This window comes from Sceloporus undulatus, chromosome 2 (assembly GCF_019175285.1).
Source record: "Sceloporus undulatus isolate JIND9_A2432 ecotype Alabama chromosome 2, SceUnd_v1.1, whole genome shotgun sequence".
In the NCBI taxonomy this organism is placed as follows: domain Eukaryota; kingdom Metazoa; phylum Chordata; class Lepidosauria; order Squamata; family Phrynosomatidae; genus Sceloporus; species Sceloporus undulatus.
The window spans coordinates 250,118,444-250,146,169 of NC_056523.1; the positions used below are offsets into that span (position 1 = coordinate 250,118,444).

Here is a 27,726-nt window from a genome sequence, read left to right on the forward strand (position 1 = left end):
ATGTTCCATTTAAAATTTAGCTGAGTTGAAAGTTCCTTGGTCATCCATCCTGGGTTCTTGAGACACCTCCCATTTTTCTTTCTCACTGAAACTGTTTTAATTTGGGCCTTCAGTATCTCCCTTTTGAGAAACCCCCATCCGTCTTGAACTCCCTTCTTTTTTAGTATTCCTGATCATGGGACCATCCCCAGTATTTCTCTAAGTTTACTGAAATCCACTCTCCTAAAGTCTAGGATGCATGTCTGACTATGCCTGGCTTCTCCTTTCCACTGTATTACAAACTCCAGGAGAACATGGTCACTTCCACCTAAGGATCCCACCACTTGCACTTCATTAACCAAGTCATCCTTGTTGGTTAGGATCAGATCTAAAATAGCTGACCCCCTTGTTGCCTCTTCCACCTTTTGGACCATGAAATTGTCTTCGAGGCAAGTGAAGAATTTGCTAGACCTTGAGGATTTGGCTGAGTTTGACTTCCAACAAATATCAGGGTAGTTGAAGTCACCCATCACTACTACATCTCTCTTTTCTGACTGTGTGGTCATCTGTTCTAGAAAGGCATCATCCAATTCCTCCGTCTGACTTGGGGGTCTGTAGTAGACTCCCACCGTAACATCCTTGTTGTTTAAAGGGCAGGGAATTTTTATCCAGATGCTCTCCACCTGACTTCCAGGATTGATGTCCTGGATCTTTTCACTGGTGTAAATGTCCCTGGCATATAGGGCTATTCCTCCTCCTTTCCTGTTTGGCCTGTTTCTCTTAAAAAGGTTATATCCTTCTATTTCTACTCAGTGACTAGCAGCAGTTTCTAAATCGTTAGCTGCTGAAATACAGTAAATTTTTTAGTTTAGTCAGGAATCAAGTCTGGGATCTTTATGCATGTGCAGAGCTATGCATTAATTCTTGCCTAGCTAAGTATTGCTGAATGTAGACAAAAATGCAAACAAAAACTGAAAACATCCCAACATCTCTTCTGTTGTAAAAGAGAGTGATTTGTCACCAGCTATTGTTCTTAGACTAGACATTTGCAAAATCCATGTGGGTGGTGTCTGCAAATTAAAGAGTTTGGCCTTTCCGCTTGCAATAACATTGAACTCAAAACAGATCACCTGAGAGGAAGTGGCCTTTAGTTGTTACACTGGTTTTGTCAGGTTGGAGTTTACTAAGAGTAACTGGACAAAGTGCTCTCTTGCTGAACTGGTTTTTGATCACTGATGCAACCACCCCTTAATAAATCTTACTTGGCATGAACATAGCTTATAGCACAGCTAGGGAAACTGGCCCTCCAGATATAATTGTAACTCTCATCAGTCCCTGGCAATATGGTCAATGGGTTGATGGGAGGAAGAGTTCGTGAGTATCTGGTGGAACACCGGTCCCTCGTAGTACCTTATACTTTCAGGCCTACTCTTTCTTTTCTTTTTTTTTAAAAAGGGTAATTTTAAAAATGGGCTGCACTGATATTATATAACTTATTGACGCATTCATCTAAAGCATGTGAGCATTTACCACTTAGAAATACATATGCTTGCAGGGCATTTGAGGCAAAAATGTTTGGATCTTCTCTCTTTCTCTCTCTCTCTTGAGGGGAGGAGCTAATGTGGCCTCCTATGCTCTCAAAGTTGGCCACCCTGATCTAAAGTCATATGCTATCCTAATTTTTCCCCTCCCTATTCTCAATGTTTATCAGTCGCTGGGTGCAAAATGTTTGAAGACGTGATATATCATGGCCAACGTAAGTCACTGCATTCAAACAGAATTTGAATCTGTGCCTCCTGGATAGAAATTCACAGTGTCTGCCATGCCTTTCTGGTATACTACATATTAACCAACATGTCAGAATCACATTATATGAGGACAGTCATCCAAGAACATTTTATGATTCCTATATGCATCTGACCTCTAAACGGAACTGTTAAATCTATCCTGTTCTGGTAGAAAAGATCAAATACAACTTCCAGGGTTGTTTATGGGACCCCCAAGGCAACCCAGAATTAGGACTGGGCTGCAAAAAAAGCATGCTTATAACACATCAGTAGAATATACCTGTACATGTCGACGCACAATTCAGATCCTTCAGTTTAGCTCATTTCTTAAAATCCAATATGGCGTCATTTTATACTGTCACAAAGGCATAGCCTCCAACAACAGATGGCATTTGCTGCATTATTACTCAGGGAGACAATTTCCGCCTCTGTAAGTTTGGCACCTACGTGGCACCACCCCTGCTATTCAAGGAACGGGCACCAGAAACATCCAACAAAAGATGATTTATTTTTACGAGCCCTAAGAGTAGGCGTTGAGGGCAGACCTCCCAGCAGCAAAAAACAACAAAAAAAGGTTTTATTCTGAAATGTCTACGCACTTGTTGGTTAAAAATGAGACATATCAGTCTTAATGCAGCTCATATTGAAATGAATGTGAAAAAATCTGTAATGTTTATCTCTTAAGTGTACACAGTGTCCTATTTGGATTCACTGATGGAGGCACTGTGGTAATTGGGATGTTAAGCCAACCAATCCTTGAGATATATTCCCTACATCCTATTTCACAATGAATTAAAGTCCCCGTTCAAAGATATAATCAGCTTTAGAATGGGCAATCAAAGCACCCATTTCATGATGTCTAGTAAGAAATGTAACCATTAGTCTGCAGTTCAATTGTTGTGTTTGCCTTATCTTTATCAAACTGAAACATCCCAATATCAGCCCTGAGCTTCAAGTCATGCATGATACAGTTTTATGAAGTCAGAAGGTATGAAACATCGGCCTAAGTCAACCAATGTATATTATTTGTAATATAACATATTAATTTATATATACACTAATAAAAATACATTTATCTGCGTTAGGGTTGTCATTTGAAAAACTGGACACAGCTCCTGTATCTTTAAACAACTGCTGAAATTCCCTCTTATGCACGACTGCTTAAGGTACAATAGTCCTGTTCTGTTTCTTACCAAGCAACCATAATTTTATGCATGTATGAACAAGTGGTGGTCCACACTGGCAAAAGAAAGCAGCTTCAAACCACCTTGAAGCCTACCTGTTTCTACTGCACATGGGGAGAAACCAGGAGAAAACCAACACTCTGTGACTAAAAACGGGAGCAAAAAGAAGCCCTGATACTCTGCTTTAATGAAGAAAATCGTGCCTCATCACACTGGCATACAAACAGCACAGCAGTAATGTGGGAAGGCCAAGGTGGCATACGGAACATGTGCACTGGGATGGGTGAGATGCAGCCACCATACGTCTTTTTCATTTGATCATCCACAAGTGGCCAGCTGCACCATCAACCCATCACACCATTGAGCTGCCGCACACCTCATGATTGGAAAGTACAACAAACACAGCAGGTTGCCAATAATACAATGGATGTAATCAAAACATACACAAACCAGACAGTCAAATGGGGGGCATGGGATGAAAGGGGGAGAGTGGGCATGTATGAGGGGGCCTCATGATTGTGCTTTGTCAATGTGTCACTGGGCACAACAGTGCACTGTATGGGCAGCATATCACTCATGTGACTGTGTGGCTGATCACATGGGACATCCAATGGAATGGCAATTGGGTGAGAAGAGGGAGGTAAGTGCCAGTCTCAGGTGGTGTGTTTCTGCGACGATGCACATACATTGCGGGGAAGGGAAAAAAGCCCCAAGAGGTGCAGCTTGACACTGCAAGGTGGAGACAGCCCGCCTTGGAAATGGGCCATGTGGACAGCGGAGTTTCCAACTAGTTTGGGGAAAACCAGGATTGACCTGGGTTTTCCTCTTCATCTGCTCAGCCCCTAAAACCCATACCACTTTTAAATTTGTGTGTGTGTGCGTGTACACATGCATCTACATGTATGTCAGAACAGCCAACCAATCTCTGTGTTTATACATACACATATATGGATACACTCTAATATATGCTTTCAATGTTTGTTTTAAAAATCCTTCCTGAACAAGGACGCTCTTTAGGACAACACAATGATGAAAGGCAAACAAAGAAGCAGAGGTCAAATCTCCTCAGGCAGAGAGCTTCAGTGCTTGGGTGTATGAACCTGATTCCAGTCAAGATGGGAAGTGGAATAGCCTTGGCTGAAAAGCGGGGTATAAATAAATTATTATTATTATTATTATTATTATTATTATTATTATTAATAGGCTTCACTGGTCAGTCTCAGTGAGTCAGCAAGCTCTGTACATTCTTCATATTTCTTGTAAAGTAGATACATATTAGACTGTTCTTATTTCTTATTTTTTCAAAAAGAGTCAGATAACACCTTTAAGTTTAATGTGTTTTTTATCTATTTACACATGAATGCTTGTATCTTAATGCCCCTGTGAGTTATTTTATATATATTAAATTATAAGTCAACTTCATGTATAAATCAAGGGCAGGTTATACCAAAATGAAAATGTCAAAAAGCAAAGAAAATGGCAATTACATTAGCAGTGATTACAGCCTTTTACTTTAATGTGACAACTTTACCTGATTTTAACCCAGAAAAGCTGACAAACATACACAGATGTCTTATTCAAATAGTTTAAGCCCAATTCCTCTTGGTGCTTTGAGGGGAAGCCCCACAATGCTGCCGCCGCCACCACCATTTTCCTGCCAGACAATCGCAACACTCAGAAGGGGTCGGTGCTTCTTTTAAGCGCTCTCAGGATGAACTAAGCTCTCACTTTGCATCACTCTACTCAGAGAAGAGAATGGTTCCCTTTTTTATAAGAGTTAAAATACAGTACTTCACCTATGAATAAGTCGCCCCAGGTTCTTTGTGTCAGTTTTTTGACTACAATTTCTAGACATACATGAGTATATAAAGTAGACACGGGTGAGAGGGAGTTTCTGTTTCACAAATGTTAAAAATGGCAGATGTAGTTAAGTATATGGGTTAAAGTTAAACAGAGAGAGGGTCCTAGGCCCAAATTAAACTGTTTGTGTTTGCACAAACTAGGGTAGACCCATTGAATCAAAAGAACATATATAGGCATCAACTTACTAAATTCCCACTGATTTAATGGGTCTATTCTAGTTGAAACTAACAATCAGATACTAGAGTCTAGAAATAATGTATGACATCTATTTTGATAGGATTCCTCATTCAGATGACAACGTAGCAGCTGGGACTTGCAGGTCATAGAACACTTCAACAGTTTTATTGATATTTTTAATAGACTCCAGGTCTGGCACAAAACGGCAACCATATAAATGAAGGCTCTTTAGTCTGTTGTAAAGAAAAGAAAACATTAGTAAAATTAAGAAACTACACATAAATACCTAAAATTTTGTTGTTTCCTTTAACAAATACTGATAGACTTTCAGCTTCCCCCAAAGAGAACAATTTGAAAAGTTTCTGAATAAACTGGGGTAAATATACATGGCCTGGGCAGTGATGCCTCTATCTTATCACTTTCAGCTCTCCCAAAAACTATAGTTGTGATGCTGGATGTCTTGTGAGTGAGTCACTGGAGTTTATCAAATGGGAGGAATTTCTCTTAAATTTGAATGAAAAGAAAGTGGGGCCAGAACGTATTCACTTAAAGTCGCTAGTTTAGCACAATTACGTGAATGCGCATTGCATTCGAACTGGCTTCCCTTTGCCTGAAAATAGCATGCCATTGCCCGAATTTGCATGTGGCAGTCTATCGCATAATAACGTGAAACCACATGATTGTGTTCAGACTGACTTCCCATTGCCCGAATTTGCATGTAGTGGGTTATCACTCAATAACGTTAAACCCCATGATTGCGTTCAGATTGCCATTGGATTATACTTCCAATTTCCCTTGTCTGATAAACTCCATTGTGAGTGACTACCAAAGGCCTTCAATGAAAATGTCTTCATGATCCTGAATAGCTGGTAATACTATCCTCATGGGCTAGCATTCAGCCTTCAGCAGGTAACAAATCAGAACCTAAAGTCAGTTTCAAGAATAGTTTCAAGCAAGTTAGAAAGTTTTGAATTTGGAGAGTAACGCAGAGTCTTGGGTTGACTAGGTGAAAGTCCTTTGCATATACAATCTCTTTGGGAAGACTCCAGTCATGGCCATATGGGGGCCTGAGAGGGAGGTGCCAGGCCAGCAAAAGGGAGCTCTGGAGGAGAGGGAGGGAGGGATGAGAGGCTGCATCAGGCTGCATCCACACTGGAGAAATAACTCGGTTTGGCAGCGCTTTAACTGTTTTTCTGGCTCAAAGCTATGGAACTCTGGGAATTGGAGCATGTTGTGGGGCCCAGATATCAAGGTTTGACTCTTTTCTGGGTCAAGGCTATGAAATTCTGGGAGTTAGAGTATGTTGTGGGGCCCAGAGCTCAAAGCTTAACTCTTTTCTGGCCTCCATTTATAGGACACATCCTACATTTCAGACTTCTGCCCAGAAGAAATTTCAAAACATCCTATTTTTTTGTAAGATGACCAGATGTCCTCCTTTTCTAGGACGTGTCCTATGTTTCAACCTTCTGGCCTGGAGGAATGTCAAAATGCCTTCCATTTTTTGGTAGGATGACCACACATCCTCCTTTATCCAGGACATGGCCTACATTTCAGCCCTGCCCAGGAGCAATGTCAAAACGTCCCCCGTTTTACCAGGGTGACCAGACATCATCCTTTATCCAGGGCACATCCTACATTTCTGCCCGGGAGGAATTTCAAAATGTCCTGGTTTGTTCAGAGAGTCTGCCTTGGCCAGTCTTTCCTTGAGGCTGAGAGTGTGTGACTTACATGCTTAGTGAGTTTTCTTGTTTTTTTCAGAGTTTGCCTTTGGTGACTTGGCTGTGCGTGAGTGTATATATGTGTGCTTTCAAGAGGTTTTCTTGGGAGGTTTGTTCAGATAGGTTTTGACTTTGTCATCCTCTGAGGCTGAGGGAGTGTGACTTGCCCAAAAGTTTTCTTGGAAGATTTGTTCAGAAGGGATTTGCCTTCACTTTCCTTAAGGTTGAGAGAGTGTGACAAGCCCAGTGGGTTTTTATGTCCAAAGAAGGGATCAAACCTTGGTTCTCCTCCACCACTGCCTCCTGCTGCACTTCCTCAGATGCATTTAGTCTCAGAGGTGATCCAAAATCTCTATGTCTTTGAATTCTGTTATTATTATTAGTAGTAGTACTATTAACTGAAAGAAAGAAGTTGGCAGCATGAGTCTGCTTCCTTAGATGCATTTAGTCTCAGAGGTGCAACAAGATCTCCATAATATAAGCATTTATATTATGGAGATCATTTTTTGTCTTTTAGTTGGTTATGTCCTCCATTTTTCTTAAATGTCCTATATTTTGAGGTAAATCTTGTCCTACATTTTGGGGTAAATTTTATACTACATTTTTTTCTACATTTTGTCCCAGTTTGGTGGTAGAAAATTATGACAACCGAGCCACAACACGCGGCTCCTTTGTCCACCACAACAGAGGCAGCATAAGCACTCTGGAGCGGCACTGTGACATCTCTCATGCGCTGCACCATGTGGACACGGTGCATGAGCCACGTCATGAACACGTGCCCTGTGTAAATAGCTGTGTGCCAAGATGGCGCCCGTGGCTTGCGGTAGGACTCAGGACATAAAAAAATATAGGGGCTCCAAAGACTGAGACTCAGAGCAGCTTCACAGCATTAAAAAACAGTTCAATTAAAAATTGTACATTAAAAATAATTTTTAAACTGGTCCAACATCCCAGCCTGTCCTTATAGTAATTATATACATCCATGGTGTGCATATGTGTATGTATGCATGTGTATCAGTTACTCTGTATATCAGTTGCTATGGCTACTAAGGAGGAGGATGCTGTTGTACTCATGTCCTGCTCATGGTCTTTCACCAGGCAACTATTTACCCACTGTGTTAACAGAATGCTATTTAGAGGGACCTTCAGTCAGTTCCAACATAGCTATCATGCTCTTACGTTTCACTTCTCATTATACTATTAAGTGTTCCCCATATCTTCATTTCATTTGTCTCCAGATCTCTTGAACTACTCTGGAACTAACAGAAGAACCTACATTAGCATCCCAACCAAGCACAGCAGCCAACATGAAATTGTACTGAGAGTAAATGGATAATCACAAGCCATTTTTTAAAAAGGTGCCAATTAACATTGGAAGTCATCCAATGCAACAGTCCAATTTACTTGGGAAGGCTCTTACAAATCTGGTAACAGAAATCTGCAATAACTTTGCCAAAAAAAGTGACCCCAGCACTTTTCTTTGCTCATTTTATCCAATTGCCTCCAAAGAAGTCAAACCTTATCCACAATAGACCTGTAATCTGATTGTCATTCTTAAGTCTTATTACCACAGCTGCTTCTTGTACTAACAACTGCTGTTACAATGGTTATAAAAAAGAATTCATTGGGACAAAAACTAGAAATCCAGCACATTTCAACAATGAAACAATCTAGGGTTTTAAGTTTTCCCTTTTTGTGCTCTGCTAGTGGTGGTTACAGCAGCAGCATGAAGTAAAAAATACCCCAAAAAGCCAAGCTAGCATTACAGTATAGTTAAAGAATCTGTTAAATGCAGAAGCAGTTAAAGGAGACTGAGGGCCCATTCACATTACATTTTAGCCTGGATCAGGATTCAATCCTTGCACGTGAAGTTCATATCCACCCCAAATCCCCCACAAGCGAATCAGAGGCTTGCACACCCATTCCGCAGCAAATGCCCCTTAGAGCGGGTTAAAAGAAATCGGGGCAAATAGTGTTTCTTTTGGGAAACCCCGGATTCTGCTGAATATGAACTTGCCCCCGATCATGATTGGGGAAAGTTCAGGGAGGGATTTAGGGCTGGGGGAGGGCAGAGGGCAGGGCATTCCCTCCCCTTCATCGGAGAAGGAGGAGGGAGGAGAAGGAAAGATCCTGGATGCAGAAAGGGGAATCAGAGGCTCAAGGGTGACAGAAGGCTAAAAGGGGAAATCAGGGTAACTGACGGGGGCTGCAAAGGGCTGTCAGAGGGAGGGGGGAACTGGAGAAGGTGACGGAGGAGGAGGATGAAGGAGCCATGGGAAGAAGGGAGCCATGGAGGACATTCTATAACGGAGCAGGAGGAGGAGGATGAAAGGAGGAGGATGAAGGAGCCAGGGCAGCTCAGAGGGAGGAGAGGGTCAGAAGGGAGGAGGAGGAGGAGAACTGCCAAGGGAAATTGGGCTGCGGGGCCAAGCCAGAGGAGGGATGTAGGGAAATCAGGCTGCAGAAGGAGCCTCTTTTATTTTTGACAATCTATGCTCATGATTTTTTGGGTGACCTGTCTGTGTGCTTGCTTGTGCTACTTACATTTCCTCTTGCTCCTGGATTATTATTATTGTTGTTGTTGTTATTTGTGTTATATGCAGATGCTACAGTCAGAATGACTGCGCTGCATTTCCCTTTTATTTCCAATTGATTCCATAGGTCTACTTTAGTTGGAACTGACAGGTCACTCTCTCTTACTCTTATTTTTTTAACTAAATATGCATTGGCACTAATGTCTGAACACGGGGAAATAAAGGAGATGAGACACCTATGATTCATAAATTTGTTTAATCTCCTAAATACAGTAGTTTAGATAATTTCACAAGAGCCTGGACAAATTAATGAAAATGGGTGTATCATTCCTTCTTTTTCTGATGTGAGGGTGTGATCAGGGCATTATCATACTTGGTGACAGCAAATTCCATACATTCATCATATGCTGTGCAAAGATGTACTTTTCATTTGGCTTTCCTGAACCTACTGCCCCCAGTTTCACTGAGGAAACCTGAGTTTTATTTACGTAGAAAAGAAAGAGAAATTTTCCCCTTTTTCCCCACCATGCAAAACTATAAATTTTGAGCATGATCCTGATAATCATTCATATATTTTTTCTGAACTAATGCTTTAGCCCAAGTCTTGATGATCTGTTTCTAATAAGTCAATGAAATCTTTAACATCAACATTTTATATTGATTTCAGTGTTAAGCTATTTTGTACTTTACCATTCATACTCACTTTTTGCAGTTTCTGCATAGTTTTTCAATTGTAGCCATGGAGATATCCTTGCAGAAATTAAGCTTCACACATTCCAATGTACGGAAGCAGAAACTAGCCAATAAGCAAACTCTGAAATGCATTAAACAAAATTATTATTATTATTATTATTATTATTATTATTATCCTTTATTTATAAAGCGCTGTAAAATGCCAGTTAAGTTCTGCTCTTACCACAGGATGTGCTCTTAGAAACTACTTCATAGAATGAATACATGGTACATTTAAGCTATTCAAGTTCTTTTCTGATAGACACAATATCTGATGACCATTCTGATGAAATTTTTCAACTTTATAGATCAATCAGGGCACCATATTAGGGGAAAGATATGTTTTGGTATATGAATTGTATAATATTAATTGTGATAAGGTAAATTAGGAACAAAAGGCACCCTTGTAGCATCAGCAGTGCCTCTCTTTTGTCCTCTCTAAGTTTTTCATGCTCCAGAAATACTTAGTTTACCACTAATCTGTCGCTTCATATACCAAAGGTGTGGGAATTGTGGTCCTCCAGATGTTGCTGAACGGCAACTCATAGCAGCATAACCAATGGAGAGAAATACTGGCAGTTACAGCCCTGTCTAGTGGATTACTCAGTTACCATCATTGCTATACAGTGTTCATAGCAAGTAGACTACATATTGGCATTATGCTGTCTTTGACACGTTTCTGCCCAATAAGTCTTCCTTTTTCTTGAGCTAGGTTCACATCATAGGCAATGTCAGCTCTAGATTTCAGTGCACCCTGGGCAAAGTATCCCCCATGGGAGAACTTCCTTAACTTACATACATATCAGGATCACCGCTGACAAGTACTGAAGAGAAGAAAGACAAAGGCCACCCCAGATTTCCTCTGTTTTATCCAATTACATTACCATACACAAAAGCATAAAAGTCATCTGTTTAATTTTCAGTAATAAGGAGCCTCTGTATTTGGTTAACAACAATGCTCTGATACAGATATCTAACACAGCTACATCCAGTTAACATTCTAGTTGCTAGGTTCAGTGTGCTAGTGAATATTACAAGAATAGAATAACAGGATTTTAAAAATATAGCCATGTTAGTCTGCAGAATCAGCTTGTGGCCAGTGATGACTAACTGCCAGCAGCTGATTGTCCAAGGCATCACACAGTAAATCATCACCTTATCCTGCTCTTACAGTCTAATCCAAGGGTTGTCTGCTCATACATAAATCCCACTACATTCAATCAGGCTTACTTCCATCTGGGAATCCGTACCTTAATCAATTTTGATTTATTTGGACAGGCAGGTAGTTGAAATTGAAAACTGCTAAACAAAGTTCTTTGGGAAGGGAGTAAAATTTATCTTTGTGCGTGCTTCATATTAAAATGGAGACTATTAAGAATGTAAATGAATGACATATATCTGACTAGTACATGTACACTCTCTACTTGTATTTGATTTGTCCTTTCAGCTATTCTTTTGCATATTCAGCACCTGAGTCTGTCAACTATGCATGACCAAAACAATGAGGCTAAACCACAATGATAAAGCAGTTAGTTATTACTTGAGCACACATATACAGGGAACCAGCTTTTCAGCTTCATGAGGTCCTTCGTTCTAACTGCAGAGTAAATGGCTAGGTGACAATAGGTAGATTTTATATGTATTGCTTTCTTTTAGGAAAGAAGATCAGAAGACTTGTAGCAAATACCTAGGGATGTAAGTATTAAAACAAATGGAGAATAAACTTCACATATCAGTGTTTTTCAATACCATTTCAGTGCTTGTATGCACAAGTTTCTGCATGAGTGGACAAAAGGAAATCTTGCATATCACTGGTCTCCATTGTGCTAGATTTGTGATTAAAATAAATGCCTTATTAACATCTGAGGATGAGATTAGGAATACATTACAAGTGCTATTTCCTATGCCTTGAGTTCTTACTTTAATATGTTTAAAGGTTTTCACTGCAATGAAAGTCAAAGAAACTGACTTTGTATGCAGTGCACAGAAACAGATCCATCTGAAGATGTTGTTCAAGTTCTGGATAGAATGATGTTTTAAAGTCAGCAAAGTACTCCTGAATAAAGATAAAGATTGTGATGATGATCACCATCATCTATTTATATAGCTCCATCAGTGTACATGGCACTTTACAAGTACAAAACAAAAAACCAAAAAACACCACAGCCAACTATACTAAAGTTTAATAAAGAACAGGTTCAATCCTACCATCACAAGGAATGTGGCAGTTGCCTCATGTGGCAGATGCTAGGAGGCAGCAGCAAGCTGTTGGGAAGGCAGAAGCCTTGTCAGCATAGATGAAAATCCCTATGCTCTCCTGGACTCCAACACACAGTGACTTCCTATGAAATACTGCACGTTTTCCTAGTTAATGTAACTTTCCCCTTACTTAGCAGTGTCATGGGAAGTCCTGACATTTCCCTGAAATCAAGAGTTAGTACAGAGTTTTGTGGCATGCAAACAGATGGATTAAGCCCAGTATTTGTTAGTCTCTATTTGTTATTTTTATCATGCTGTTTTAAAAATGGTTTATGCTTTTCACTTGTCTTAATATCTTTTAAATCACTTTTTAATGACTGTAGTTTGTGAACTTTTAACTACGTGGGTTTTTTTTAATCTGTTGTTAAGCTGCTTTGACACATCTACATTTTAATACATAACTTTTTAAACTGTTTATATTGTTTAATTGTTTTGTAAATTTTATATTTATACCTTTTAATGCTTTTGCACTGCTTTTAAATTGTATTGTTTAAATCTGCTGTTTGCTGCGTTGAATCCTTATATTGGGGAAAGGGTAGGATGTAAGTAAATAAAATAATGTTAATAAAAAATAATTCTGCCCCAAACTGGGGGAAAGATGGTATATAAATAAATTGTTGTTGTGTTCCTTCAAGTCATTCCCAACATGGCAATCCTAAGGTCACAGGGTTTTCTGGGGCTGAGATGAGAGTGTATTACTCACCCAGCAGGTTTCCATGGCCAAGTGAGGAATAAAACCCTGATTTCCTGAGTCACAGTCCAGCACTCAAACAATTATACCATACTGGCTGTCACATCATCATCATTATCATCATCCTCAGGGCAGCATACAATATAAACCATTTTAAACAGTTCCAGATTAAAAGCATAATTAATTTAAACAAGATAAAAGCATACGAAATAAAGCAAGATTTAAAAGCACTTTAAAACTACAAAAAATTAAAAGCAAGTGTATGTATGTTTTGGTGGAAAAAATAGCCCCCAAAGACATTAATAAAATGCTATGTTTTGACTTGGCTCCGGAAACAAACCAACCTTGAGTTGATTTCTGGTTTACTAAAATCAGCCTATCCCAAGCATAAACCATGAGAAAATACTTACACTAAGGAGTTCAGATAGTATTCTCAGTAAAGTATTAACATTAAAAATTGGAGTGCCCTTTGGGGCTCACGCATGGCCTAGATTTTGCGTGTTGAGGCAGAAATTTAAATTTGATATTTAGGGAACTTGTGTTTTATCGTACCAGACTGAAGGCTACACTGTAAATCACAATGTACTGCAAGCTTTTCTCAGTATGTTACTACAAGATAATGATCTTCTTGCAGACAGTAAATGTGGAGGGCAATGCAAATCAAGAAAATCCATCAAAATTATTATAGTGATTTATATAAACTGTGCTGCCTATCTAAATAATTACGAGGACATGCTCTGGTACAGTAGTACTTAAATCCATTGGGCTCATAAAAGAATAAAAGCCCTATGAGAAGCAGATGAACATAATGGGACTCAAGAGGGAAATGGACCAGACCAGATAGATATAGCTCAGATAGTCCAGAGCATCTGTATTTAAGGAATATAAAACCTCACAATTATGGAGCTGTTTCCATTGCTACCTAGGAAACATACAGTAATCTTAATGCTCTACAACTCAGGGAAGGAAATTGAAAATGTACTGAGAAAAAGCTCTTTTGTCTCCTCTGCACTCTTCAGCTTAATTAGCAGACCCTCCACTTCTGAAAAGATCCAGCAATGAGATGAAAAGGGAGCTTTGTATCAGACATTGTACCAACTGGCAACAAGAGCTTTGTAGCCACTGACGCACACTAACTGGCTCCATCAGGAAAACAACTTCAACAACCCTACTTTCTTTTAACATGTAGATACCTCACTAATTAAAAATGTTATTAATGCATGACAACAGCTCAGTAAATGTCTGTGTCAATACAACAGGGCATGCAATTTGAAAAGGAGATCATGGAACCCCAGATTTTGTCCCTCACCCCCCCCAAAAAAAATCAACAGAGAAGGTTTGCCTTTTTAATCACCTAGCATTTGGAATCAAATTATTCACTGGTAAGTCTTAAAAATGGCATTTAATACAGCTCACAGAGTACTATCATTTTTGTTAAGGTATCCAGACATTTTAATCACTGTGTAGAACCAAGTACTTTTTGTAGCCACAATGTACCATATTCTGGGCAAGTTTTACTGAAACTTTCATGACAACCTGGCAGTGAGGTGGAGGGGACATTCAAGGAATATTAGCTCTGCATCTTTATTTTCAGAGCAGAGGTGATAAAATCATAGAGTTGGAAGGGATCACAAGGCCCATATTCACAGATTCTGCATCCATGGTTTCAACTATCCATGTCTTGAAAATATTTTTTTAAAAAATCCAAAAAGCAAATCTTGATTTTACCATTTTATATAAGGGGCACCATTTTACTACACCATTGTATACAATGGGAGTTGAGCATCCACAGATTTTGGTATCCACAGGGAGCCCTGGAACCAAACCCCAGGGGATGCCAAGGGCCCACTGTACACAACTAAAGAACGTACAAAAGATGTCAACAAACCTGGTTAAAGATCTCTAAAGAAGGAAAATCCATCAGTCCCCAAGGCAGTCTTTTCCACTCATTCTCTTACAGTCAAGAAATTCTTCCTAATGTTTTTAGGTAGAATCTGTTTGCTTGTAATTTGAATCCAATGGTTCATGTTCTAGTCACTGAAGCAAATCTGCCAGATTATCTGTCATCATTTGCCAGAATAATTGAGAAACACTCTGGCGGATAAATGAGATGATAATGTGACTTTTAGGCCTTACTACTATTTACACATTAGCACAGAAATGACAGAAAAGGGGGAATAATTTTTTATCTTTTCTTTCATGAGGTTCATTGCAGCTGCCTACATGGTTGAATTCTTCTTGTGCAGAAGAGGATGTGGAGAAACATTAGCTGTCGGAGTAATTATGGTAAACTCCCAAATTTATCACTGCACTGGTACAAGCAGATATGTGTTACTGCTTAAGACGTATATATCATTATAGGTGTCCTATCACATTTCTGTTTTTAGGACATGTTTATGAGTTGCCCTGCAGCAACAATGGGTAGGAGACTTGGACTTCACAAAGGAATGTTAATAACCTTGGCAATTCTGGAGATGTGCTTCCACAGGATCTGAAAAATGCTCTTTCTTAAATATTCTTTTTCCATCAGTCACTTAAAAATATGTAAGGTAAGTATTCGTGTGTGTGTGTAAAATAAAAATCTGAAGTCCAGCCAAAAACAAAGCTAAACTGAAATAAAATCTGAAAAGAAAAGAACAAAAACTGGGACTTTAGAACCTTCTATTTATCCATCAGTCTAGAGACATCCTAAGAGACATGGAGTGCTCTGAAAAGCTGATAGAGTTATGGGGTGCAGGCTTCACTATCCTTCTTGAAATCCAATGTTGAAGGATAGAAGATGCCTTTTCCCACTTATATTTAATGTGAGGATTTGTAAAGAAACTTCATGCCATCAAATGTCATCAAATTGACCTCTCTGCAAAGGAAACTAAAGCCAGTTAGTTGTCCAACCCTGTAACTCTGGAAAAGTGGGATGTGCCAGACATCTCTCAAGCTCTCTTTCTCATTCATGAACCACTACCTCCTGTTCCACCCAGAGGCTCTTTTCAAGTTTCTCATTACCATACCTTTCAGCAGTTCTTCTTTGGGACCATTATGAGTTGCTACGGACTTCTTGAGCTAAACCTTATTGTTCTCTAGCAAGGAAAATGGCCGAACTTTTCACTCCCACAGAGCATTTTTTTATTATTATTACTGGAAGCAGGATGATCTTTGCAAGCAGCTCATATTCTATTTTTCCTGATACAGAGAAACTCACAACCCTAATTTTGTTCTGTATCTATTTATAAATACATCTGATCATAATTTCTTCACACTACTGTGAAATCAAATCTGACAAATGGGCAGAGATGTGCCATTGTTTGCAATAACAATGTAGTTAATACAACCTACACAATGAAAGACAGACTTCACTTCTATTACATTTTTTTAGAAACACAGAGTGCAAAACATTCCCAAAAGTTTTACCCTCTCTTGCTTGTTGATGTGGAACTCAAATCAAGGTAAGAAAGCCTATGGCATCTTGCTGCTAAAGCTTGAACTCCAGTGTGGGTCACCTTTTCACAGCCACTGAAATCAAGGTACCTGAAGCAATCAAAACAAAGCATCCAGGTGTAGCAATCACATAACTATCTTGATAATGGGAAATGTTTGAAAGATATATGGTGAGCACCTTTTAGTACAAAGGCAACATGGATGATTTCAACTGGTCAACAGCCAGGAAAATGCCAGTCTCTCAGTAACAGTAATAATAAGGGCATGTTTCTATGACTGATGATGTTGTTTGTTTATATTCCATCTTCTTCTCAAACTTGGGACTCAAAGTTAACAAAGCACAGATTAAAAAAAAAACCTACATACCTAGCTATAGTCAGTAAAACTCAAGATATCTTTGCATCCTATCTAAAATTAGATCCCTGAAGGTTTCTTTAAAAAGTGGTTTAAGATCCCCTTTTCTTTAAAAAGTGGTTTAAGATCCTGTGACTCTCGAACTACTCTTTTTCATAAAGAATCATTAATCATGCTTCCAGCCCAAATAAAGTCATTAGATGTAACCACCTTAAATTATTATAAAATAGCAGTAATGCTTCAAACATCCTCAGGCATAGTGGCATCACTAGAGGGGTTCAGGGGGTGCGGCCTGCACTGGGTGACACCTCAGAAGAGGGGTGACACCTGGTTTCCACCCCGTACCTCATTGCTGTGGCCTTGTTCTCTTCATGAGTAGCTTTCCATGGCCTTCTTCTCTGTATGGGGAGAATGCTGAAGCAACAAGGAAGATCAAGGGCAGCCCCCATACACCTTGTTGTCTCATAAGGGGAACAATGCTGTGACAATTACGAAGACCAAGTGCACCGCCCCCGACCTAGTTGCAAAACTCTGCCCCCCCATGCCAGAAACCCCCCTCTGCACCAGGTGACACCAGGGGAGTGTCACCACTGCTCAGGCATACCTGACTGAAGGTAAATGAGTGCTAATTTCCATCAGACTGATGTCAGTTACTTGAGAACAAGAACTGAGAATGAGACATTCCAGCTCAGGACATTTCTTCAGAATAAAACAAACCATACAGTCCTTCACCTGCAGCCCAGCAGGAAAAAAAAAAAACATGATTTGGATGATTTCACGTCAAAAAACATTGCAGCACTATTCACAAAAGCATCCAAATAAATTCTATTTCATCTTACCAATCTAAAAAGAAAAATAGCTCTAACACATCAAAACACTAATAATTTATATATTAATTTTCACAATATTCAAGGCTGTTATTGCTATTCAGAAGCAGAAACTGTGCTGTTCATTTTAGGCTAGGGAGAAGAATGTTGGTGGTTGCTATGAGTATATTGATAAACATTATTTAATTTACTGTTTAAAATATTTTTTATCATCTGCATATTCATATTTGTATTATTGTCCTATGCTAAGCATGAGTTATTGTTTGTGTTTTTTTGTTCTTGAAATTCACTTTGAAGCTCCTCTGTCAGCGTTACATTTAATAAATGAAAGGAAAATTACAAGATATGGCATGAACCTAAAAATAGAGGAAAATATGAAGAATCAAAATATGCCATGACTGGAACGCAGATGGGGACTGGTTCCCACTGCTGTTTTTGAACTGACGATCCCATCATCCATCACCACTGATTATACTGGGTGCAGCTATGGAGTTGCAAACCAGTAACATTTGGTGGGGTTCCCCAGCCCAGGTTAAATTAGACACAGTTATATGAAGAAATACAAGAGACAGTTGGAGTGAAAGAGGAACTTTTTGTAGGGGCCAAATCTCTGGTTTGGAGGCATTACCTGTAATGATAGCAGAACATTTATAAGAAATATAATGGGAAAGAAAATGAAGCTACTCCACAAGAAAAAATCATTTCCCCATGCCTTTTGAATTCTGAGCATTTATCAAAACTTGTCTGCAAACAAGGAAAAGTAAGGATTTTTCTGAATGAAAAAAAAACAACCACCATATTAGGGTGGTTTGCTCTTTTCTTTGTCACAACACAATATGTTTAAAGACCTACCAGAAGAACTCCCTGACATCAAGATTTCCAGGGTTTTTTTTTTTTGGGGGGGGGGGGAGATTTTTTTGTACTATCAAATGTTTCCATGATAGGCTCTTTAGTCTGAAATCCTACGAACGTCCTCCTAATCAACATTCATCTGTAAGTGCAGCTACAGAAACATGTGCCAGACCAGACTACTTTCTTCTCCTCTCCACCCTATTAAAAAAACACTTCTTCATATTGTTGTTCTTGTGTGCCTTCAAGTCGTTTCTGCCTTATGGCAACACTAAGGCAAGCCTATCACAGGGTTTTCTTGGAAAGGTTTGTTCAGAAGGGGTTTGCCTTTGCTTTGCTCTGAAGCTGAGAGAGTATGATTTGCCCCAGTGGGTTTTCATGGCCAAACAGGAATTTGAACCCTTGTCCTTTAGAGTCCTAGTTCAACACTTCAACTGTCTCTTGTGTTTCTTCATATAATTATGTGTAATTAAAACTGGGTTGGAGAATGTCTCCAAATGTTACTGATTTACTTTGTAAATCTTTCTTCCGATTTTTCTTTCAATCTAGATGATAGTTTATCTAATTCCATTATCTCATGTATTTTACTTAACACATTTTGAAATGCCCTTTTGCCATTGTCTGAAGGGTTTGTCACTGTGGATTATAGGGATTGTTTGAAATAAAAATAGGATTTTTGGTAACAAGCTCATCTTTACCAATGCTAATCTTCCTAAAAATGATAATTTGAGCTTTTTCCAATTATTTAAATCTTTCTTAATTTCTGTCCATAATTTCTCATAGTTATTTTTAAACAAATTGGAATTTTTATTTGTCAGAGTAATCCCTAGGTATTTTACTTCCTTCTGTACTCTTAGAACCAGATTTTTCCATTAGACTCTTTTTCTGAGCTTGACATATTTTTCATTAATATTATTGTTTTCTCCTCATTTGTTCAAAATCCTGACACCTGTTCATACTCTTTCAGGAGATTATCTAAGTGTGTAATACTTTCCACTGGATTTGTTATAGTGATGGTTAAATCGTCTGCAAATGCTTTAGCTTTGTATGTCTGTTTTCTGATCTTTATTCCTTGAATCTTTTTATCTTCTCTAATTCTCTTGATTAATCCCTCTATAATTATTAGAGAAAGCAATGGGGATAATGGGCATTCCTGGCGGGTTCCTTTCTGTATCTGTATTTCCTTTTGATCTTTCTCAGTTCACAATTACATGTGCCTTTTGTTCTTTGTACATTGTTGTTATCCAGTTTATGAATGTGTTTCCTGCTTTGATCTTCTTTAGGATCTCTATCGTTTTTTCCCAGAACACATTGTTGGATGCTTTTTCCGCATCTAGAAACACTAGTGCTACTTTGTTTGTTCTATTGTATTTATATTTGTCTTATATTATATATTGTCTGTCAGGGAAGAAACCTGATCTGGATGTATCCATTTTTGTAGAACACTCTTAAATCTTAAGAATATGACAAAATACTTAAGAAACAAATGGGGAGAAATAGGTGTGATAAATCTCCTCAATTAAATAAGGGAACGGTAAGAAGGAGAAAATAAGAAAGGGAAATAATTTCAAGGATAATGAAACTGTGGTTTATGTTTCCGTAATATGAATTCTTTCTGATCTTGATAAATTGAATAAATTGAGTCAAACGTACTACATAACTGAAAGATGGACAAGATAGAAAATGATAACTGGGAATTAAAAAGTTATATGTCAATAACGTTTAGTAGGATGATACATCTTCTATCTTACTTATTTACTTAATATTCTATTTTAATATGAAGATGGGAAGACAAAAATTAATTTAGACTAGGATAGACACAATGGGAAAAGAATAACAAGATACCTAAGATAACTGAACATTTATGACAAAGGATGTTGGCTAGGAAGTTAATCATTATGTGTAATGGTATGTTATGTCATGTTTTTTGTTTTACTTTGTTTGCTGTTAAGGTTAGATTATGTTTGGTCAAGTCTTACATGTTTTTTATCTATTAAGAATTTGTATCTAAGTGTTATATGTTTTGACGTTTAATAAAAATATATTATAAAAACAAACAAACAAACAAATGTGACTGGGTTGCAACTCCCATCAGCTGAACTCAGCATAATCAATGGGGATCGATGATAATAATAATAATAATTATTATTATTATTATTATTATTATTATTATTATTATTATTTCTATACCGCTTTTCCGCAGTGATCAAAGCTGTGTACATAGTAAAATTATTAAAACAACATAAATGATGGGATCTGCAGTTCAAAAAATCTGAAGGATAACATAAAAAAGGCTTCCAAAGCTATAGAAATGATTACGTTAAGTTTTTCAAATCTCTTATTTCTATATGTTCCCTTCTTCTTGCCACACAATAAAAATCTTGCTTTCCTCCTTTCTTGCTTTCTGCATATAAAATGGAAGTAAAATTTTACCAAGAAAATTCCCATGAATTCCAACTTTTCACAGACAGGCAGAGGCTGTATCTGTACTGCAGAAATAATCCAGGTTGACACTGCTTTACCTGCCATGGCTCAATACCCTGGAATTCTGTGATTCATAGTTTTGTGAGAGATTTAGTTTTCTCTGTCTAAGGATTCTGGTGCCAGAAGAAACTACAAATCCAAGGAATTTAAACATGGCAGTTAAAGTGGTGTCAACCTGGATTATTGCTGCAGTTCAGATGTAGCCAGAATGATCAGATACACATTCAGTAATGTGCAGAATTTTTACAATACACAGGCAAACAGATGTAACAATTTGGGGTGTGTACTGTAGTTATCACAGATCCTCTAAGGAAACAGGCTGAGAGAGAACTCCATCTTCACCAGAATCTGCCATCAACAATGTCACTTTATACTTTGGTAAAATACAATTAACATAATACTCTTCCTGTATGTATTAACAAGGTAGGTGTATCAGATTTAGACAATGGTGGGTTACAAACCGCCGACGCGCTCCGTGCATGCTAGGGTTAGGAAGGGGTGTGTTAATGTTAGGAAGAGTCGCCCCTTCCTAACCTGCCCCAGCCCCAAAATGTGCGGAGCGCATCCTAAATGGCGGCGCCCATCCACAGGGGTGCCGCCATTTTGATGTCTTGGATGCATAGCGTCCAGACGTGTCGTGGCGGAAGTGATGCCGCGAGGGCGCGCTTCGCCCCTTGCGGTGCCACTTCCACGTTTTGAAAAGGAGCGCCATTTCAGTGCTCCTTTTTCACTGCGCCAGGAAGCCTCGTGGTCTGGCTGCTGGGGCTTCCCTCCGCAGCGAATGGCGGTAGCGGGAGAACGGCTGCTTGAGGGCGGTCTCTAACCCGCCAATGTGTTCTTTTTATTAGAAAACAAAAGTTTTGCTGAAATTAACTTTGATTTAGTTGGAGAAACCACAAGCCTTGGGGTCAAATCTGGCTACACCAAATTTTAATTCTGTATTGTTTTAAATTTGTTAACCACCTTGATTCCCTGCATCAGGAGAAAGGTGAGTTATAAAGAAAACAAAATAAATACACCTCTTTCATCATGATACCATTGTTGATTGTATCCTGGATTTTGTATAGGTTATTTCCCATTCTTAAAGGGGGAAATACCTCCTCTGAGGCAGTTACTTCCTCTTACTTCCCAGCCTTTGAGATAAAATATATTGGCATTATTGGTCACATCCTTTTGCTTTTGGCACCAGCAAACAGCACCAAAAATTCCTCTGAAACTGAATTTGGATCTTGGTCTAAAAGAAGTTAACCTTCTTCCCATTTAGACCACGCATTATACTAATATGTAACTCATCACACTGTGTGCAGTAGGAAAATAAAATATGTAGTAGAAAATAGGTTTTTGTACAGTTGGCAAAATAGGCTTTAATATGGAACAGTAGGTTAAATTGGTAAACAGGAAAGCTTCCCTTACCATATTGAGTCCTGTACAGTTGAGACTAGTTAGCTTTTCCATAGAGTTTACTATTTTTGCCAAACAGTCCTCAGTTGTCTTGGGAACTCTACCAATATTCAGAACCTTTAGATTTGGACACTTCACAGCAACAGATCTCAGGCATTTGGCAGTAACAGCATGGCAGCCGAATATTTCAAGTTTCATAAGTCTGGAGAAGGACAGAAGATATAATCAAGGAAATAAACAATACCTTCTAACATCAGCAGATCAACATATATTAATATATACTCTAAAAACTGTCCAGAATATTAAAAGAAAAACAAATGAACAGAGTAGGGTTATAATAACACTCATCACCAAATTCAGACATGAAACGGTATATGAAAATAATAGATAAAATAGTACTGGTTTAATGAAATCATAGGTTAAATGCTCTAAACATATTGCTCATACATTGGGCTCTAAAATGACAAAGTTTCCCTGCTTGGCCATGGAAACTCACTGGGTGATCTTGGCTGAGTCAAAACCTCTCAGCCCCGGAAAAACCATGATAGGTTTGCCTTAGAGTTGATGTAAGTCGGAAATTATTTGAAGGCACATATCAACATATAAGACCTTAAAATTATATGACTTTTGGTAAACCTCAGAGGCATCTCTGCATGTAAACAACACAATATTCCTGAGTGCAACCAAACAGCAGCACAAGAAAAAGAAGTTCAAAGGGAACACTGGATCCAGGTTCTGAGAACCCTGGCCCAGATGCTCACAGAGGGACTACCAGAACGGGACTACCACCCCTTTGCTGATGAGAGACAATAAAACAAGATGTGTTTCTCCTTCTTCTTCTTTCCCTAATTGATCACTAGGAGAAATTTGAGATGAGCAGGCACTGAGAGCCAAGAACAGCAGCACTCTCAGGAGACTCCAAGGCTCGGCAATGGACTTCTACTGGGGGCGTGCAATTCAACAGTACCAAAGGACATCTATACCTGGCACCTGTGGTATGAGTGACAGATTAACCAAAAAAGGTAGGGCAAAAGATTCAGAACTGCTGAAGAACTGCCAGAGAGAAGGTAATAGCTAATTTTCTACTGGAAGAATACTGTGGGCTATGCCTAGAAAGTTAATATACATGAGTATATCTATTAAATGTTCAGACTGAACAGACACATCTTCACTCCCATTCTAAAAGTATACATTCCAAAAATAAGGCAGAAAACAGAAGAATGATCTTTCGCACATGCTTATCATGTAAGTTCTGCCAATGACTGAGAATGCCACAGCACAAGAACACAAGTGCACAGCCTAAGGGCCATCAGACTATTGTAGGCTTAAATTACAAAGTAAACACATCTCTGGAATTCCCTTCCACAGGAGCCTAGGCTGGCCTCCTCACTGCTTTCCTTTTGCAGGCAGGTAAAGACCATCTTGTTTTAAGTATTTTTAGTGACTAATTCTTTGCATGGAGCCTTCTTATGGGGGTGGGAGGGGTACTTTAATTTTTACTTTTTTCTTTCTTTGAATTATTTTATATTGTTTAATGTGTCATTTTTAAAATGGCGATATTTTAGTTTTGTTTAATTTTATTACTATGTTTTTGCTACTTCTGTTTTAATGTTTGAGTTCCACACTAGGAAAAAGGTGGCATATAAATATAATACGTAAATAAATAAATTGAGCATGGGTTGTATTAAAAGTGCAAAAAGGGATGATAATTACTAGGATCATTGTAGGGTTTTCACCCCTTTCCGCCTGTGATGTGTTCCTGGCAAAAATCACTCACCTGAACCTGCTATCTGCAGTGGGAGGAAAAACTCCCATTATCTCTCAGAAGTGTTGAAACTTCAAGCGTGTAAATCCTTAAAGCGAGACGGCAGGAGGTGAAGCATGAAGAAGCAGAGTGTGTAGAAAATACTATTCACAGGATATATAGATCCTGGTTAGCATACAACTGGCAAAATGAATACAAGTTGTAAAATGTGCATGAAAGGATACAAAAATAGGCAGCACATTGAGAGATACTGGTTACCATCTGTTAGCTATTGTAAATGGTGAGATAAACAAATGCAAATGTTTCTCACTGTATTAATTTGCAGATAAAATTACATTGGGCTGGCATCCTATTGGGAAATTGCATTATTGTAAACCAACATATGATATTCTCAGGAGGGGAGTAAAGCTGTAGTTATGCTATTGGAACACTGGACAAGTGGAGTAAGCAGCATGGCCATTTTGCAACAGTACTAATGCAGAACATGTCCCACTCTGCAACGATATCAAGATGGTCAATGTGCTCCTCACTTTTGAATGGGACATGTTGTGCAGTGCCTCATAGTGCATTATTTCAAGGTTACACATTGTAGCCTCCGATGCAGGATCTCAGCTAATGTTTCCAACAGGGAACTATTTTTACTTTGATTAAGGAAGCTAAGCAGGATCAACCCTGGTTAGTACTTAGGTGGGACACCACCAACCAACTCCAGGTGCTGTAGTCTTATATTCATAGGACGACAATGCAAACCACCTCTAGACATTCCTTGCACAAGAAAACCCAATGAAATTCATGGAGTTGGCATAAATAGACAGGCGACTTCAAGGCACGCACATACGCAAGTACGCGCGCATACACACACACCTTGCATACTATAGGATTAAAATTAACATTAAAAGATTAATAACTAAGCGTATTGTTGCCCCAGGCAACCACCTGCTCTTCACATGGGTGTGTGATAGCCAGCCTAAGACAGATAATATTTAACTTGAAATCTCTAGGCAAACATACAGTAAAATAAACTATGAAAATACTGTGCTGTCAAGTTTATTCTGATGTCTACATCCCATCTAAAAAAACCCAGTCAGTTTCATTTTGGCAGATACTCAAAACCATGAATTTTGAATTTTGATTATTTGGCATGGAATTTGTCCAATGCTTATTTCAAAAAAGTAATTCAAGTCAAATGTATTATTAGGTATGATTGGGACTGAATGTTTGTGCTAATACAGTGGTACCCCGGGATACGAAATACCCAGGTTACGAAATTTCCGGGATACGAAAAAATCCCATAGGAAATAACTGTTCCGGGTTACGAATGTTTTTTCGGGTTGCGAAAAAATTTTTTGGTGCTTTTCGGCGCTTTTTCGCACGAAACGCGGCTTTTCCCCATTAGCGCCTATGGGTTTTTGGCTTGCGAAGGCTTTTCGGGTTACGAAAGCGGCCGCGGAACGAATTAAATTCGTAACCCGAGGCACCACTGTATAAGGCATCAAATCAGAGCACTTAGTAAAAAATATATTTTTATAAAGAAATGTAATGAGTCCTTGTGGCCAATTTTGTCAGTGGTTATCAAGCGTAACAGTCAGTAAGAAAGCCTCTACTTTCAAACGCATTTTATGCGGATCAGTAATAGAGTAGGATATTAAATAATAATAATAATAATAATTGCAGATGTTGATGCCCCTAAGATAAATTAAGAACAATATAATGTATATGCAATAAGTCAGATTATGTATAATGAACAAATTTACCAAATGTGTACCAACTGACTTTTTATTAAACACACTCAACACACTGAGGAAATGTTATTGGAGCTTGTGCAGTGATTGTAGTATTCATCAAAATTGTATTTTACTTTATTTCATTTTTACTGCAAATTTTCTTCTTCTTAGAATTCAAAGGAATACACCAGCATTTCTGCAGCCAAGCAATGAAAAGTTCTATACCTATGTAAAGTCGAAGGCTTTCATGGCCGGCATCCATAGTTTTTTGTGGGTTTTTCGGGCTATGTGGCCATGTTCTAGCAGAGTTTCTTCCTGACGTTTCGCCAGCATCAGAGAAGATGCCAGCCATAGATGCTGGTGAAACGTCAGAAAGAAACTCTGCTAGAACATGGCCACATAGCCCGAAAAACCCACAAAAAAGTATAGTCCTATATCTGCTTAGACATGTGTCCCTAGACAAAGCCTTGAGGATCGCTGGTCTGTACCTCTTTAAAGCCCTGCCAGACCAGAAGCCATTCTTGTTATTTCAATTATATCTGAGTAATTTTTGCCTAAAAGTCATTTCTTATCCGTTAATAAGCTGGACTGGAACTCAAGCAAGGATATGATAAAATAATAAATAAATGCTTCATGTTGATGCTTTTTACAAGATCTGTAAGAGTTTATTTTGAGACCAGAGTCCATTATCTTAAAATAGTTAAAGATGTGCAGTGTGCTTACATGACTATTACAGAATAATTTTCCTCTAAGGAAAAGTGGCTGGTATTATCCCCACATAGAAACATTGTGCCTCATTTATGTTCTCTTCCCCAGTATGAAAGCTGCTGGCTGTATTCCCACAGAGCTAATTAACACACAGGATCAAACTGCTGTAAATGAAAGCAAAGAGCTTGATTGATGACAACAGTATTAACAGAAAATAAGGCTTCCAGCATGTTTCCCCATCAGTCTTTCACAACACGTGCATGAGCCTGGAATGTATACATTAAAATTCCTCTTTTACAGGCTGCTTCTGTTATGTGATCTGACTTATAAGGGTGCCTCAGCCATGTACATTTTTGTAGGAAAGTCACTAGGAATTAAAAAATGGGACTGTTCTTCCTATGACTCTGTTCAAGTGTTTGGACTGCAACTCCTAGCAATCCTTGCCTATACAGTCCAGAGGGGCACAGTTGTCCACTCTGCATTATACACCATGTGTCAGTAGCCAGTTTAGATGCAGTGTCAAACCACACTCTAGATAATAGCCAGGTGCAATGTTAAATTGTAGTTTAGTGCTGCATCCAAACTGAGCTATTGCTTACATTACATATCTGTATTAAGATAGAGTTTTTGTTTTCCTCTAGAAGAAAAAGTTTTCCTCTAAAAGGAAAGCCCCTTTAAGTAATTTTTTTAAAAGAAAAGGTCTGATGATGGTCCTAAAACCATACAACAATCTTATTCAACATCCTTGGTTCTCTTTATTGAAATTATATTCCTTCTTCTGAAAAGCTGCCTCCATTCATAAACTATTTTGTTAATATCATACTAATTTCGGAAGTGGAGCCAGTTCATTCCATTCCATCTTTAGAAGTATGTAAGTATGAAGAATTTGGTGTGGTGAGGCATGGTGTTGTAGTGGTCACAACCTGGGTGTTGTGCCTCCTAAAAAGGCAACAGAATAAGCCATGTTTCGCATCTTAGTGTTTGGGGAGCAGCCTGCACAGAGGCAAAAACTGCAACATAGTAAGAGCAATCCTAGCTGCTCTGTCATCAGTCTGTGTAGAAAAGGCAAGACATCTCACCATGCTCCAACCTTGGTTCTTCACCTTTAAGTGATAGATCCTCTGAACTATCTTTCTGCACATCCCTCCATCTGTTTTATTTCACTCAGACTGATTTTTTTGTTAAAAAAAAAGAAAATTTTGTCATATTTATTGAATTCTTCACATCTTATCTTCTCCCATCCCATCTCCCTACC

The 27,726-nt window shown here is 38.6% G+C and overlaps 1 protein-coding gene across 3 annotated transcripts; it reads right to left on the reverse strand.

Moving 5' to 3' along the window:
• Positions 1–4,447: 4,447 nt before the first annotated feature.
• LOC121923716 (F-box/LRR-repeat protein 20-like) lies at positions 4,448–27,726 on the reverse strand. Of its 3 annotated transcripts, XR_006102444.1 has the most exons (7): positions 27,551–27,726; positions 22,287–22,476; positions 17,318–17,445; positions 17,059–17,111; positions 16,333–16,449; positions 9,946–10,056; positions 4,448–5,223 (listed from the first exon to the last, which is right to left on the reverse strand). XR_006102444.1 is itself a non-coding variant. In XM_042454422.1 (6 exons), the coding sequence occupies exons 2-6, from the start codon at positions 22,470–22,472 to the stop codon at positions 5,097–5,099; spliced, it is 669 nt and encodes a 222-aa protein (XP_042310356.1). In that variant the 5' UTR covers positions 22,473–22,476; positions 27,551–27,726; the 3' UTR covers positions 4,448–5,096. The 3 variants fall into 3 exon arrangements, 2 of the variants coding, with proteins under 2 accessions (XP_042310356.1, XP_042310357.1); XM_042454422.1 differs by lacking the exon at positions 17,059–17,111; XM_042454423.1 differs by lacking the exons at positions 4,448–5,223; positions 17,059–17,111 and adding an exon at positions 7,097–7,106.

Excerpts from the sequence above, each read along its gene's own strand:
- LOC121923716 (XM_042454422.1), bottom strand. The coding sequence starts at position 22,472 with ATGAAACTTGAAATATTCGGCTGCCATGCTGTTACTGCCAAATGCCTG. Across the intron at positions 16,450-17,317 it reads ACTCATTTACCTTCAGTCAG|GTACCTTGATTTCAGTGGCT; the intron begins GTATGCCTGAGC and ends TGATTGCTTCAG. Across the intron at positions 5,224-9,945 it reads CTATGCAGAAACTGCAAAAA|ACTAAAGAGCCTTCATTTAT; the intron begins GTGAGTATGAAT and ends TCTTTACAACAG.